The 14,430-nt window shown below is 31.1% G+C and overlaps 2 protein-coding genes across 2 annotated transcripts; one reads left to right on the forward strand and one right to left on the reverse strand.

Annotated features, from left to right (window-relative positions):
- Window positions 1-1,271: 1,271 nt before the first annotated feature.
- On the forward strand, window positions 1,272-5,313 carry HELRODRAFT_157163 (hypothetical protein; the record flags this gene model as incomplete). The annotated part of the gene is made up of 5 exons (XM_009020708.1): window positions 1,272-1,395; window positions 1,470-1,560; window positions 1,667-1,810; window positions 4,903-5,111; window positions 5,183-5,313. The coding sequence occupies 5 exons, from the start codon at window positions 1,272-1,274 to the stop codon at window positions 5,311-5,313; spliced, it is 699 nt and encodes a 232-aa protein (XP_009018956.1).
- Window positions 5,314-13,142: 7,829 nt separating this feature from the next.
- Window positions 13,143-13,379, reverse strand: HELRODRAFT_81222 (hypothetical protein; the record flags this gene model as incomplete). Its single annotated transcript, XM_009020709.1, has 1 exon — window positions 13,143-13,379. The coding sequence occupies one exon, from the start codon at window positions 13,377-13,379 to the stop codon at window positions 13,143-13,145; it is 237 nt and encodes a 78-aa protein (XP_009018957.1).
- Between the last annotated feature and the right edge of the window lie 1,051 nt (window positions 13,380-14,430).

Consider the following 14,430-nt stretch of genomic DNA (forward strand, 5'->3'; position numbering starts at 1 on the left):
CTAAGAATGGTAATTTATTATCAATTGATTTTTCTGTAGTAAATTTCAAATTGTATATTTCCAGTAGTTATATTGAGGTTGTTGTAGGCAACAAATATATCATCGATAATATAAATAATAAATATCACAGGGCCCAACAAACTAAAGATTCTAATCATCAGATATTTAATAATGAGTACAAATATTTTGTAATTTTTATTCTAAAATAATCCTCAGAAATAGTGTTGATGCCTGATTGTCTTTCTTTATAATATACATCCAGCTGTTAAAATGTTTAATTTTAGATGTTAAATAGTTTTTAAGTTTTAATCTTCATAATGATCTTTTTGAAAAAAACCTACTTATTGAGTAATTAAATGTTCAATATAGAAAATGCTGTACGTCTGTGGTTTTTGGATACAAATTAATTTGATTCCAAGTGAAAGAAATTGTTTCAGAACATTTATTTTTTCAGCTAGCATTTAATTGTCTCTTCCATTAATGCTAAAACTTAAAAAGAAGCCAAAGATAATTTTTAGCACTAATTTCATTTAACTTTTAAACCATTTTTAAATGCTAAGAATCTTGTGTGTAATGCACTTTCATATGTAACGCTCCTGACTTATTTTATTTATCAAAAGATGGTTGGGCTTGTGTTTAACATGCATCCAGAAATCTCATCCAACTAAAATAGCAGCTAAAATAAGAGATGTAAATTCTAGAACAAGATGTTGCTTTATGTACATGTACACTGATTGTCTTTTATAATTAATCAACTAATCACAACCCTTTCATTAAAAGGTTTATCAATATTAAAAATGACTCTCAAAACTTGCTAATAATAAGTCTGTTTTATCAAAGTTATTATATTATTGAACTTTTTTGCATAATACTGTTATTATTCTAATGCACTTGCTATGTTAGTTCACTAACTCAAAAATCTACATTATTTCCAACATGTCTTATATCCACTAAGCATGGCTTGGCCTTGCATGGCTTCTTTTGATCCTTTTCCACCTTTTATTATCCTCTGTTAACATACTTATGCCAATTTTATTTGATATCTTTACTTTCTTCTGAGATTTCTCTTTAGTCACTCAACAAAGATCAATGCATCTTTTGATAGCTGCATGCAAAGATTATGGATAAAAGCTTTTAAACATGATGAGATGGGTCTATAGAATAAAGAAAAAATTTGGTTATTGAAAATATCTACATATTCTATTAATTATTTTTTGCTTTATGTTAAAGATATAATTTTAATATCATAATTATTTGTTAAGGATCCTAATATGGACACACAATGGAATGATGTTCTTAGAGAGAAAGGAATTATTCCACCTAAAAAGGATGTTGAAATGACAGAAGAAGATATAGTCAACATGGTTGAAAACACAATACAGCAAAAAAGTCAAAGTAAATAAAATTGAATTTGAAATTAAATGAATTTTTTGTAGTTTTTGTTCTACCTGTTTAACTGCTTCTTACAGAGAAAGGCTACAGTGATATGAATATAGATGAACTAAATGAAAATGAAGATGACATTGATGAAGATGATGAAAGAATGTTTGAAGAGTATAGGTACTCCAAAAAATAATCATTGAAGTTTTATTTCTGAAAAATTTTTGTGATAGATGGTTTTGCTTTGTAGAAATTGATTTTGTTGTTTCTGTTGAATGATATTCAGACGACAAAGACTTGCTGAATTAAAAGCTACACAAAAGAAGGCAATTTTTGGTGATGTTCGAGAAATCAGTCGTGATGAATATGTTGACCAGGTAAATAAGGCCGGAGAAAATATATGGGTTGTTCTTCTTGTTTATAAACAATCGTTAGTCCATTTTCATGTTCAGTTTGTATTTTTTGAAGTTGTTTGGTTTACTGGAAATTAAATTTTAATGATTTTCGTTTAACCCTCAAATGGTACTTGATAAAAAGTTACGTTCCCGGTTCGTGGGGTGCATTTTTATTTTTTCTAAAATATATTTATAGAAAGCATGTATTATAGCATTTTATATGCAGTGAAATAAGGCACTAAACTGGGTTACGGTGGTACGGAGAAACATCGATATAAGATACTTATATTAAATTCATTAAAATCATAGTTATATACTCGATATAAGTATGATTTTAATTCTAGCATCAATGTAATCAAATGTCGTAACAATCCGCATGCACATGCCGTTCAGTGTTTCTTCAAATTATATATTTAAATAGGATTAAAAAACACTGTTCACACAGTATTTTTGAGCTGTTCATAGAATATGCTGAACAAGCGGGCCTAGAGCACATGTCAAAGAAGTTTCGTACTTTCCTTTTCGAGCACAGATGACAATGTTCCTTTATCATCTTCATTTATTTTGCCTTTTTTTTCACTTTCTCTTTATGCAATATTTGGCTTTAGAAATTGGTTTTAATAATCTATGATTGGTTTCATAACCTGAATAGAATTGTCCAAACGTTTCCTAATTTATGACTCGCAAAACATTTCCCATGAATAGGCGAGATATACAGCTTCAGATTATTTGTTCCAATCAGAGTTATTGCATATGCAGATCATGAAACAGCAATGAAAGCTTGTCAAGCATGTTCAAAAACAAAGCCATCGGCCGTCAGTTGATCTTCTCTTTATAAGACTAGATTGAACACAAATGACCTGTTATCGACGCCATTTTCAGTAGAGTTATAAAGAAGGACCATCTCCGGTTTATCAACAGATTTGTCATAATGCATTGCATTGTGTACTAAAGTACTAAACTATTTTGGGTACATATAATACCAAAGTTTTGTTACAAAGTAAAATTCGCATCACGTATATTTGTGTATTAATATTTAATATTTATTTAATGGATCTCGTGGCCGAGTAGTTTGCATGTCCGTCTACTAATCCCATGACCCGGGTTCGAGTCTTGCACACAAGTTCATCCTTCCGAGGTCGAACATTTTTCACATCCAGACACCCATCCTGACGACAACCACCAGTTATAAGCGGTGAGTCAAACATCTCAATAGCTATCACATATCAATCAATCAATCTTTGTTTAGCGTCCAGAGACCCAGTTCTCCCGGGGTAGGACGTTAATTCTTTTAATATCCAGTACTTCTTGAGCTAGCGGTTCTTTGACAAAAATTCCAACACCATTTTTGGCCGTCTTTTGACCATTCCAGAATAGTTTATATTTTTATTTGTCTGAATTGATATGACAGACACCATTCGATTTCCATCGGGTCTCCTGAAGGCAGCAGATGTCAATCCTACCTTCGAGCATTTCTGCGATTTCCATGCTGCGGCCAGTCAGTGATCCAACATTGAGCGTTCCAAGTCTATGTACCATAGAGGGGCCATACTGAATTTTTCTGCAACATCCCTCCGCTATTTCATACTTCCCAGGGATTCTTAACATTCCTTGATCACTTAAGGCCTGCTGGGGACTAGGGGCCGTTGTTTTTGTTTGTGATGGCATGGAATAAATTTTGGGGAAATTTTTCACATCCAGACACCCATCCTGACGACAACCACCAGTTATAAGCGGTGGGCCTAAACTTTTGCTCAAAAGCACGCAAGGCAGCGTGGATGCAGTTTTATGTCATGCCCAGGACTTAATGGCTATCATATATTCAGTGTATATGAATCGGTGCTTGCGGATGCACATACATGTGTACGTCGTGTGAAAAGGATAAACAGCCTTTGTGGCGAAGATGGCTGCTTCAAATCAATGAATGAGTGAAGGTATGAAGAACGTAATAAAAGATTTTTAGATAATATATGTAATATTGTAAGTGGTTCTGCGTATGTCAGAGGTGCAATAATAAAGACTAAAAAAATTTATTTAATAATTTATTTAATAAAAAGTAATTAATGTCGAATTATTATTATTAATGTTAATTGTGTATCATATTGAAATTTTAAGTAACGCTCGTCTGGGGTGCAAAATGCAACTCCAAAGAAAATATTCCGGTAAAAATTGACGTTGATATTTTTTTACAATTTTATGCGTAAAATTATGACACAATGATATTCTACACGCTTTAGAGCATGGCTACTACTTTGTTATTAACAAAAGTTAATAACAAAGTAGTAGTAGCCATGGAGTGCATTGGGGTGCAGATGGCACTCCATTTCAAGTTCCTCTGACTGTTTATAACAGTACTCTATGAAATACTGATCAATAATTCGAACTTACTATTCTTTGTAGCATACTGAAAAAGAATTTTTGTGGAAATCACAAATGGCAAGTTTTGAATTAAGTGCATCCTTTCAATGCAACTGAATGTAGAGTAGACATTATTGTCATCAATTACGTTTTTTGGATAGGTTGAAATAACTGATATGAACATTTGTCTATTTTGATGTTTTAAAGTTACCGGATTCTGAAAGGTTGAATTGTTTTTAGTAGATATGATATTAAAGATGAAGGAACCCGGAATGAAAGATGGCTGAGATTTATAGAAAATAGAAACACGGTTTTAGGCTGTTGTCCTCTACACCACCATTTATTAATATTTATTCGCATTTTTTTTCACCATATATAAAGTTTTTTCTACTCACAGCTTCTTTATAGTGCTTACATTTTAGGAAAGAGTTATCAAGGACTGAGATGAACAAAATGTAGAATACCCTACATCAGACGGTTTATGGTTGATAGTTAAAACAGACAAAAACAGACAATTATTTCATTTTATTTCCAAGCATTTACGTTTATGAAAAAGCCAAATAAGAAGACTTAGAAACTTGAAAAAAAGAAATGGGTACACATTAGAATGGAATTATTGAAAATTTTGAAACATTATTATAGCCTTACAGTTTTGTATTTCGTTTTTACATTTTTAGGGAATTGGCTGCTACTTTCATGTTATTCATGAATTCATAAGCTGATGATTTTACTTATTTTGAAAACTCATTAATTATTTTTCATTTGAAAGGATACCATTATGCAAATTAATAGAGCAGTACTTTCATGAACTTTCTCGCAAATTCCCCGCTACTAAGTTTTTAAAAAGTATCTCAAGTGTCTGCATACCGAACTATCCTGACAAAAATCTGCCAACGATATTTATTTATCAAAATGGGGAGCTGAAACAACAATTTGTTGGACCTCTTGTTTTTGGTGGCATGAAATTAACAAAAGATGGTAAACTTAATTGTTCTAAAAATTCTTATTAAAATAATTTCCGTGCCCTCATTTCGTACATAAATTTTCAGAATTGGAATGGATGCTGTCTGACGCTGGTGCCATAAAAACTGATCTCGAAGAACGGCCAAGAAAGGAAACACATGATGTTTTGACATCCTCGCTAAAGTCTACAAATTATGACGACGATGACGATGATTAACTAATATCTTTGAAATTATATTATTAAAGTTGCTGCATTCTGTTGGATATTTATTACAGGATTCTCTTTGTTTATAAAGTGTTCTGCAATTTTAAGTTGAAACGGATTCCCGTTGCAATACACTATCTTTGTGTTATTGTTGATTACCTACGTTAAAACCATTTATGTAGAATAAAGCCGAATTTTTGTAGGTTAAAACCATGGTTAAAACCGAATATGGTTATTGGCATGTTTGTTCTATACATATGGTTTAAGCAAAGGGCGGCGTATCAGATGGATTTCCGTGGGCTTGAGAAACATACATAATATGCTAAAGATCCCTCAACAGCACATGTTCTCTCTAGTGACAATAGTAATCTTACTCTTCTTCTTGCTCTTGACTTTACCTCGGCTTTTGATACTGTTGACCATACTATTCTCTTGAGACTGCTGCATCTTTTTTTTAATATTACTGATTCTTGTCTATCTTGGTTTTCTTCTTATCTCTGTAATCGTTTTTCTTCTGTTGTTCTCAATAATTCTACTTCGAACTCCTCTACTCTTACTTTCGGGGTACCTCAGGGTTCTATCCTTGGCCCTCTTCTATTTATACTCTATATTTCTGAACTACCTCGTATTATTAATAACTTTTCTTTCTCTAGTCAACTATATGCTGATGATTATTACATTTATACTTCTTTTCCTCCATCTAATCTCAATAGTGTTCTTCATAATTTATCTCTATGTCTTTCTTCAATTATCGCTTGGTTTGACTCTATGTGTCTTAAACTTAATTCTTCTAAGTTTGAATTAATTTGTTTTAATAAATCTAAACACTCTATTACTATTCCTCATATTATCTTACCTGATTCTAAAACTCTTGATGTCTCTCATAAGTTTCGTAGTCTAGGTTTTATCTTTGATTCTACTATGTCTCTCTTCTCAGATTAATAGTGTTGCTAGAAGCTCTTACTTTCATCTACGTAGAATAAAAAAACTTTTGACTTTTCTCGATGATCCTACTCTTCTCCTTCTTGTTACTTCGTTAGTCTTATCTAGGATTGATTATTGTAACTCGCTCTGCTGCTCGTCTAGTTGCTCGTACCCCTTTCTTTTCTCATATATCTCCATATCTTGTTCTCTTGCACTGGCTACCTATAAAATATAGAATAATTTTTAAAATTTGCACGTTCATGTATAAGTCTCAATCTAAATTATTTCCTAAGTATTTATCAGATATATTAATTGAACCTAAACGCCCTGGTTTACGATCGTCTTCTTCTCGCTTTTTCTTAACTCGTGTTAAACACTCTTTTGCCAAATCTGCTTTTGCTTTTTCTTTGGAAAAAAATATGCTAGCTGCTCACATGCTAATGACACTTTAGCGCAATATGCAAATGACCATTCAAAGTGCTTTTTTTATAACTCAATACAACAAAAACAACACGTTTAGACGAAATTTTCCCCTAGATCGGGGGTTGCCGTTTGGCTAGCTATGATGAAACCGAAATACTCCACGACGCCATTCACATCTGTCACTCGCCTCAGTATCACGCAACCCCGCTTTCACTATGTCCTCCACCTGCTCTCTCTATCCCAATCACGGACGACTCCTTCCTATCACTCTTTCAACCTCGAACTCCAACGCTCGCCTAATCCCAACCCTTTCATTCCTTCTCAACACATGTCCATACCACAGCAATCTCAATCTCCTTATCAATGTCACAATGTCCTCATTCAGTCCCATCATCGACATCAGCTCTGTACTACTCCTCCTATCCTTCACTTTAACCCCACACATCATCCTCACCATAGCTCTTTCAGCCCTCTGCAGTACACTTTCCTCCTCTCTCCTCAACACCCAAGCTTTATATACCGTCCCTTTCATCTTCACTGACTATTTCTTTCCACATAATACCCCACCAAGTTCCCTAAATTTTATCAATCCCACACGAACTCTAGTTGTAACAGCGCTCAAACATACTCTATCCGCGTTCAGCTTAACCCCTAAACTTTTTTACTTCAAATTACTTTATATTAAACTTTTTATTTTATATTAAACTAACTTTTTTTATAACTCAATAGCATATATATTTTATTCTACATAAATTATGGGTCTAAGTAATAAAATTGTATTCTATATATATATATGTGAATGTTGCTTATAAATACATTTTTAGTATTGATATATGAAAATAGCAATTTGTTGGCAATTTCAAAATTGGACACACGCGAGGACACATGTGTTGCACATGCACATACGCCGATTTTTTGATCTTTCTAACAAAAATATAACAAAAAATTAACAGTTTTTCACTTCGATATCATTTATTGTGATTCTAATAGAACATCAATAAAAAATGCCGACTATTCATTTAATTTTTAAGATAAATATCGAAGAACTGTTCCGAATATATAGGCATACACACACACATACATATATGTATACTAGTGAAATTAGGTCTCAAGTTTTCATGAAATGCGATTGAAATATTATTATTTTCTATTTTTTAATTAATTTAAGAAAAATTAATATTTCACATTTTCAGAAACGCATATTTTTTCAGTTCATTTATCAAATTATTAGCAGAAAATCACGTGATTTTTGAATACTAAGTGGTACACTTGGAAGGTAGTCCCTAGATGATGTTGATGTTTGGATAATTATGCATTTATCGTTGGTGTAATTGATGGTTTGATCAGATGAATGAATTGGATAAAGTGTTCTGGCTTTCATCATATAGAAGATGCTCCACGGACAAAACCTAATCAGAATTGTTTTGATTTATTGTAAGTAGACTGAGTTCAAGCAAAGAGAATAGAAATTACAAAAAAAGTTGTAAATGTTATCAAATTAAATCATACATATAAAACATAATTATTCGTATGAGCTAAAATAGATTTCCAAGATTTTAAACTACTGTTGAAAATGAAACAAAATAAATAAAAGTGTAACAGGCTTTAACAAAATAAAGAGTTAGATAATGAACGAAGTTGTTAGTTTTGGAGAGTAAAATTATCCGTGAGATCGTAAGATGATGTGTTAACTGGAATAACCCTATCATATTTTTCCTATTACATGCTCTACAATCTACTGAAAGGCAAAGGAAACAATGAAATGACGCACTCATTAAAATTGATGTATTGTCAAATGGGTTAACGTTGTTTGACCGATTTATTGTGGTTTTGAGCTTTCTTTCAATAATTAGGGGTTTTTGATGAGGAACTTTTGGTTTGGTCCCACTCAATTTGCGTTTTCTGGGATCACAATATACCTTAGTGTCAAAACTAGCTTTATTTGATTGTTGTTGCTTATTGTGAAGTTGATTTTGAAAAACTATTTTTTGTTTTATATTTTTTTAAGGCTTGCGGTGAAAATTAAATATTAATTTTTGTTGTTGTTTCTAATGTCAAAGTGTCATACTTATAGGTGTTAGTTCTGTCGTTACTATTGATGCATAAGGGGTGAGATGTCAAAATATGTTTTGATTCATATTGGTAAAAACAGCTGCTGTTAAAAATTGATTATTTTTATTAAGTTGAGTGCTTTTTGTTTGGCTGATGTGGCATGTGGGAAATAAAATTTAATTTTTCGTCAAATATGAAACTTACAAATTTGTTTTCTGCTTTAAATTTTATCTCATTATTTTGAAAGTTGGATTTTGAATACGTCTCACTTTTTTGTTTTGGAGTATGCAGATTTTTTCGGAGAAGTTTACCCAATTTTACTTTAACCAATTGGCTATGTTTTCCAGTAGTTTGTTTTGATTTCTATTTTTTATGCATTTGTCTTTTAATATTATAGTGAGGCCGTCGTCCATATAACATGACACATAACATGACATAACAAAGATTTGTTATAGTGATCCAAGAAGACTAAGTTTGTGACAGGACCACTCTGAGACTTTTTTAAAAATCTATTTTTGCTAAGTTTGCTTTAAAATTAATAGTTTTTTACTGGAAATTGTTCAATTTGTTGAAAATTAATTTAAAAAAAATAATTTTCAACAAATTCAACAATTTCCAAAAAATTCTAGTAAGGAAAATTGAAAAGACAAACTTTAAATTGATTAATGCCAACAATTTGGTAGAATATATACAATACTGTATACACCTATCTCCCGATTTACATGGTAGATACGTTCCTGAGAAAAATATGTAAATCGAAAATTAAAAATTTTCAAGTCAAAACCGTGTAAAACCGTAAATCGAAAAGCTTGCAAAAAATGCATAATTTTGCTATTTAACAGTTGTGATTTTTTTCAATATTTTTAGGTGCACACAAAAATAAAAATAAAAAATGCATTGACAGGTTAAAATATGTAGTATATATATTTTTATTTTATTACAATACATTAAACAGAAAAACAAATAAAACCAAAGGTGTTTTTTTTATCATTCATCACTGTCAGAAATTATTCTCATTCTTTTTTTCTGAATCAAAGGTTCGAATTCACTTTCATCACTCGAAGTTATTTGTGCCGATTCGATGTTTGAACCAGAAATATTTACATTATGAGAGATGGTAATAAAATCGGTTATTAACAATTGCTTCGAATTTTTTGTAAACTTTTTCATATTGGGACAAGCAAGCACGTGTTCAACCACAGTAACATTTAGTAGAATGTGATAAAAACAAAAAAAACTTATATGAAAAAAAAAGCGAAAACGTGTAACACAAGCGCCGTGTAAATCGGGGGATAAGTGTATTTATATTTACATTAATACATAACCGTATATATCCATGCGTTTATAAAATATAACTTCTGAAATTATTTTAATGTTAATTAAAATGTATGAAAAAACAAAAAATGTGTAGTAAAATTTTCAACTCCAAGTAATTGAATAAAATTTATTTGATCAAAAATTCTAAAATTATTGCGGAACACTTACACATGGCAAATGTAACGATGATAAAAAATAATCTGTGTATGTTATTCTATGTACATGATATACAATCTATATATATATATATATATACATAGATATACACATATATATATATAGACTATAATACAAAGAAAGCCAATAATACGACCTAATTTTGGTACAGTAAAGTCTCATTTTAGTTTCATGTTAACTTTCATTTATTTCTAAAGTTTGTTTTTATGGAATTTTTATAATATTCGTATTCATTTTGGGTCGAAAGTAAAATATTACTGTTTATTAAATTTCACTAAACATTTAGAAATACTTTTTACGTTTTTAAAATGAAATTCATTTAGTTTTAAAAAATTTAGTTTTTATTAATTTTTTTTTCTTTTTAGTAGATTATAGTATTATACAGTAGGAGTAGCAGTAGTAGTAGAGTATTATTACTATTATTATTATTACTTATTATCAGTATTTAATTTAGTAATTAGTTGTTAAATTATTGGTAGTTTTTAGCTAAACTGATGAAGATTAGTAGCTTAGCTTATTTCATTTTACTTGCTCAATGCTTCGATTTGGAAAGTAGTTTTTTAATACAGTAGAGCTCTCAGGAAACGGAGTATAATTATAACACTGTATAGTGGGGAGAAAGACCAATACGAAGAGAGAGTTGTTGTAGTAAAAGTTGTGAAGTGAAAGTCAAAGGATGGAAATGGTCTATGATGATTCAAATGACAGTCGCTTTTGTTTGAAATTGACTAGTAAGTTTTTAATTTAACAAATTACTATTTATCATTTTCCATTGTCCTAGCTGAAATTAAAATTGATATATTCAATAAATAATTTTATGAAAATTTGATTAAATCAATTTAAAATAATTTTGATAAATTTTATTTTACGTAAAACGGTAAAAGCTAAAGTTAGTGCATTGCACACTAAAGAGGACCAGATAAAACCTACTTTTTTGAGTGCACGTAGATTTGCACATATGCGTACATGTAAATGTATATATTTATATATATTCTTTCTTTGTTGACCTATATTTGCATATATTTTTTAAATAAGACCCCAACAATGTGATTACAATGTGATGGGTGCATCCAATAGCAATTTTAATGCACACGATTGCTGAACTTTATAATAGGATTTGTGTATATTTATTATCATTATGCATATCCATCATCAGATTTTAGTTTGTTATTTGTATGTTACCCCTACCACATTTAATTACAACTTAGAGTTGAAATGTAACACTCAACACGATTGGTTACTTGGGGGAAGCATTTGCTCTGTCATGTTTAATATGAATTAAAACAGTGTTTGGGAGTTTCCTCACCAGTTTTAATGAATGTGTGATGCCACTGTTGCTTTTGTTTCCAGTAAAGCTTATAATGGGAATAATAGCGGGTGGCAATACAGCTTGAGATTTTCCGTGCAGATTACAGTAAACGTGAGCAAACCATTCAGTAGTACAATACGACAGAATGTTCTGCGGTTCAACTGATGTGTAAGCAACTTGGCTGATTAATGGTTTAAAATGCAAAGTGGATCAGGGAAATTTAAACTGGAATTGCCCTGTCGTATCTATACCATTATATTTATTATATACGTTATTGTAAGCAAGAGAAGCAATGACAGAGGAAGATTGACTAAACCATAAAAATACAACGTGACGATGCAATTGCTTCCAGGTCAACGTTTGTGCCATATGTATAGTTTCAATTTTCTGTGCATAATTTAATGGAGAGTACTAATAAAAGTAATTAATGGCCATCGCTCATGGTGCACATTGCACTGGTGTGAGCACTGTCCTCAATTTTAATTAGTTAATTTTGATTTTGAGAAGCTAGTACCTAGTGCTGGCTAGTTATTATTAACTTTACTGTTCGTTTTGTAAGATTTAAGTCATTTAGTTGCCGTTCACAATTTTTATTTATTTATTAAATTTTAAAAAGTTATTATCAAAAGGTCACCTTTTTAATTGAATGAGTTCAACATTTTAAAATCTTGTTTAAGTTTGCTTTCTTATCTTTGGCGAATAGTTCAAGAGTAGATTTATGATATTAGAAATTTAATTTTAATAATTATCATTATTTTAAATTGTTTCTTGAAAGAAAATCAGATACTTTTATTTTAAATTGTTTCTTGAAAGAAAATCAGATACTTTTTGTTATGCTAATAAATTTAATAATAAATTTTACTTGTTACACTAAGAATGTTACATTTAATTTTATGTTTTACACAATTCACTTTTTTCACAGTATTGTCTGCTACCAACTTGATGAAAAAAAGTTTTTTCAGTAAGTCCATTAAACTATTTCTACTTCAAATTCTTAATATATGATTAATTCAAAAATGTGCTTCTTAATTTTTATTCAATATTCTCAATTTGATCAAGGCCATCCAGATCCTTTGGCTAAAATCAGTATTGATGGTTCAGGGTATGTTTGTTCAACTGATGTTAAGAAGGCCACTCTTAACCCAAAATGGAACCAGCACTTTGAGTTGTTGGTGAAATTTTTGTTTATTGTTTCCTATGTTTCTAATGTTCTATTATATATACATTGGAAGACAGTTAATCAGCCCACCGATTTTTGAGACCATCTGCTTTTTATAAGCAAATCTTTAGGAATGGAAGCAAATGTAATTTAGTTTGCTTAATTAGATCAAAAAGCTGCTTAATGTAGGGACAGTTTATGAAAAAACTTTAGTTCAGAATTAAAATTTATTTGACTAGGATGAAACAAATTAGATATTTAAAAGTAAACTATTCTTCATCATCAACATTTTTCTGAAGTTGCTGTGAACTGTCTGGGTGTGCATTTAATGAATGAACGTGTTGATATTTTGAGTTTGCACAAGTTCCCATCATCCTGTACATGTTTCATTCTATAAATTATAAGAATTAAAATTTTAATGACTTATGATTTAGCAGAATATCTCTTGCAGATTTATTTTAGCCTCAAATCTTTTATAAATCACTGAATAAAAGTTATTTGAAATAATTGATTGAAAAGATGCATGCTTGAAAAAGTGCATGCCTGGAAAGGTGCATGCTTGAAAAAGTGCATGCCTGGAAAGGTGCATGCTTGAAAAAGTGCATGGTTGGAAAGATGCATGCTTGAAAAAGTGCATGGTTGGAAAGGTGCATGCTTGAAAAAGTGCATGCCTGGAAAGGTGCATGCTTGAAAAAGTGCATGGTTGGAAAGATGCATGCTTCCAGCTAAATTGATTGTTAATTTTTTTTTAGGATTTTGAATGTCAAAGATTCAATAACAATCACAGTGTGGAATCAGAAAAAACTCTACAAAAGTTATGCATCAGGATTTCTGGGTTGTGTTAAATTATCTGCTACAGCAATTCAAAGAATTAAAGATTCTGGTGGTTAGAAATGGTTGCTTCTTCCGAAATTTCTTATATTTCAAAACTTGTAAAAAAAATTCCTTCACCAGCTCACAGATTGGAATTAAATGTAGCTCCTGGGTCGACTTGCAGCAAGAAGAAGAAAAAGTCGTCCGTGAGAGGTTGGATCAGTCTGAGTGTCAGTCTCGTTGAGAAACATGATCCTCCTCCACCTCCTCAGTCATCATCCAGTATTAACTTCAACACCCACAATCATTACAGCAGCAATAATAATAATAATGACAACAGTAATTATAATAATAATCGACTTGCTTATCAAAATGTCGTTAATAAACGCAGTAGCGTCCACAACCTGATAGAGAACTTGACACAGGTCACAATCTCAAGAGGCGCAGCTGCTTCTACTGCCGCTGCTACTAATACTAATATTTACAAAAATGCAGATTACAACTTGAAACATAAAAGTGAGTTGAAGCTAAAGAAGAATAACAAGAAAAACAAAGCTCAATTAATATCTGCAGCTGTAGATGAAGCAGGCATGAATGTTTTCAGGTAATTATCATCTGTCCTCTCTAATTAACACTTCTTACACTTTTTTAAAATGTTTTTGGTTTTAATCACACAATTTCTATTATGCCAAATTTCTGTTATGCGAATGCTGTGAAAATAAATTTCAATTCGTGCTTCTTTTGGTTGCATTTTTTTCATTAGCTCATACATAATTTATTTCAAGTTTTCTCCAAATTTATGATTGAAACATATTACTAGGTGTTCTTAATTTTCCTCTAATAACTCCGCAATTTTGTCTTTTTACACAGACGTGTAAATGGTTTTGCATTGGAAGCATCATCTGATCATGCCCGCGGACAAAAGGTTGGTGGGTACAATAGCACAGCTGCCACA

This window comes from Helobdella robusta (genome assembly GCF_000326865.2).
Source record: "Helobdella robusta unplaced genomic scaffold HELROscaffold_29, whole genome shotgun sequence".
Lineage (NCBI taxonomy): Eukaryota > Metazoa > Annelida > Clitellata > Rhynchobdellida > Glossiphoniidae > Helobdella > Helobdella robusta.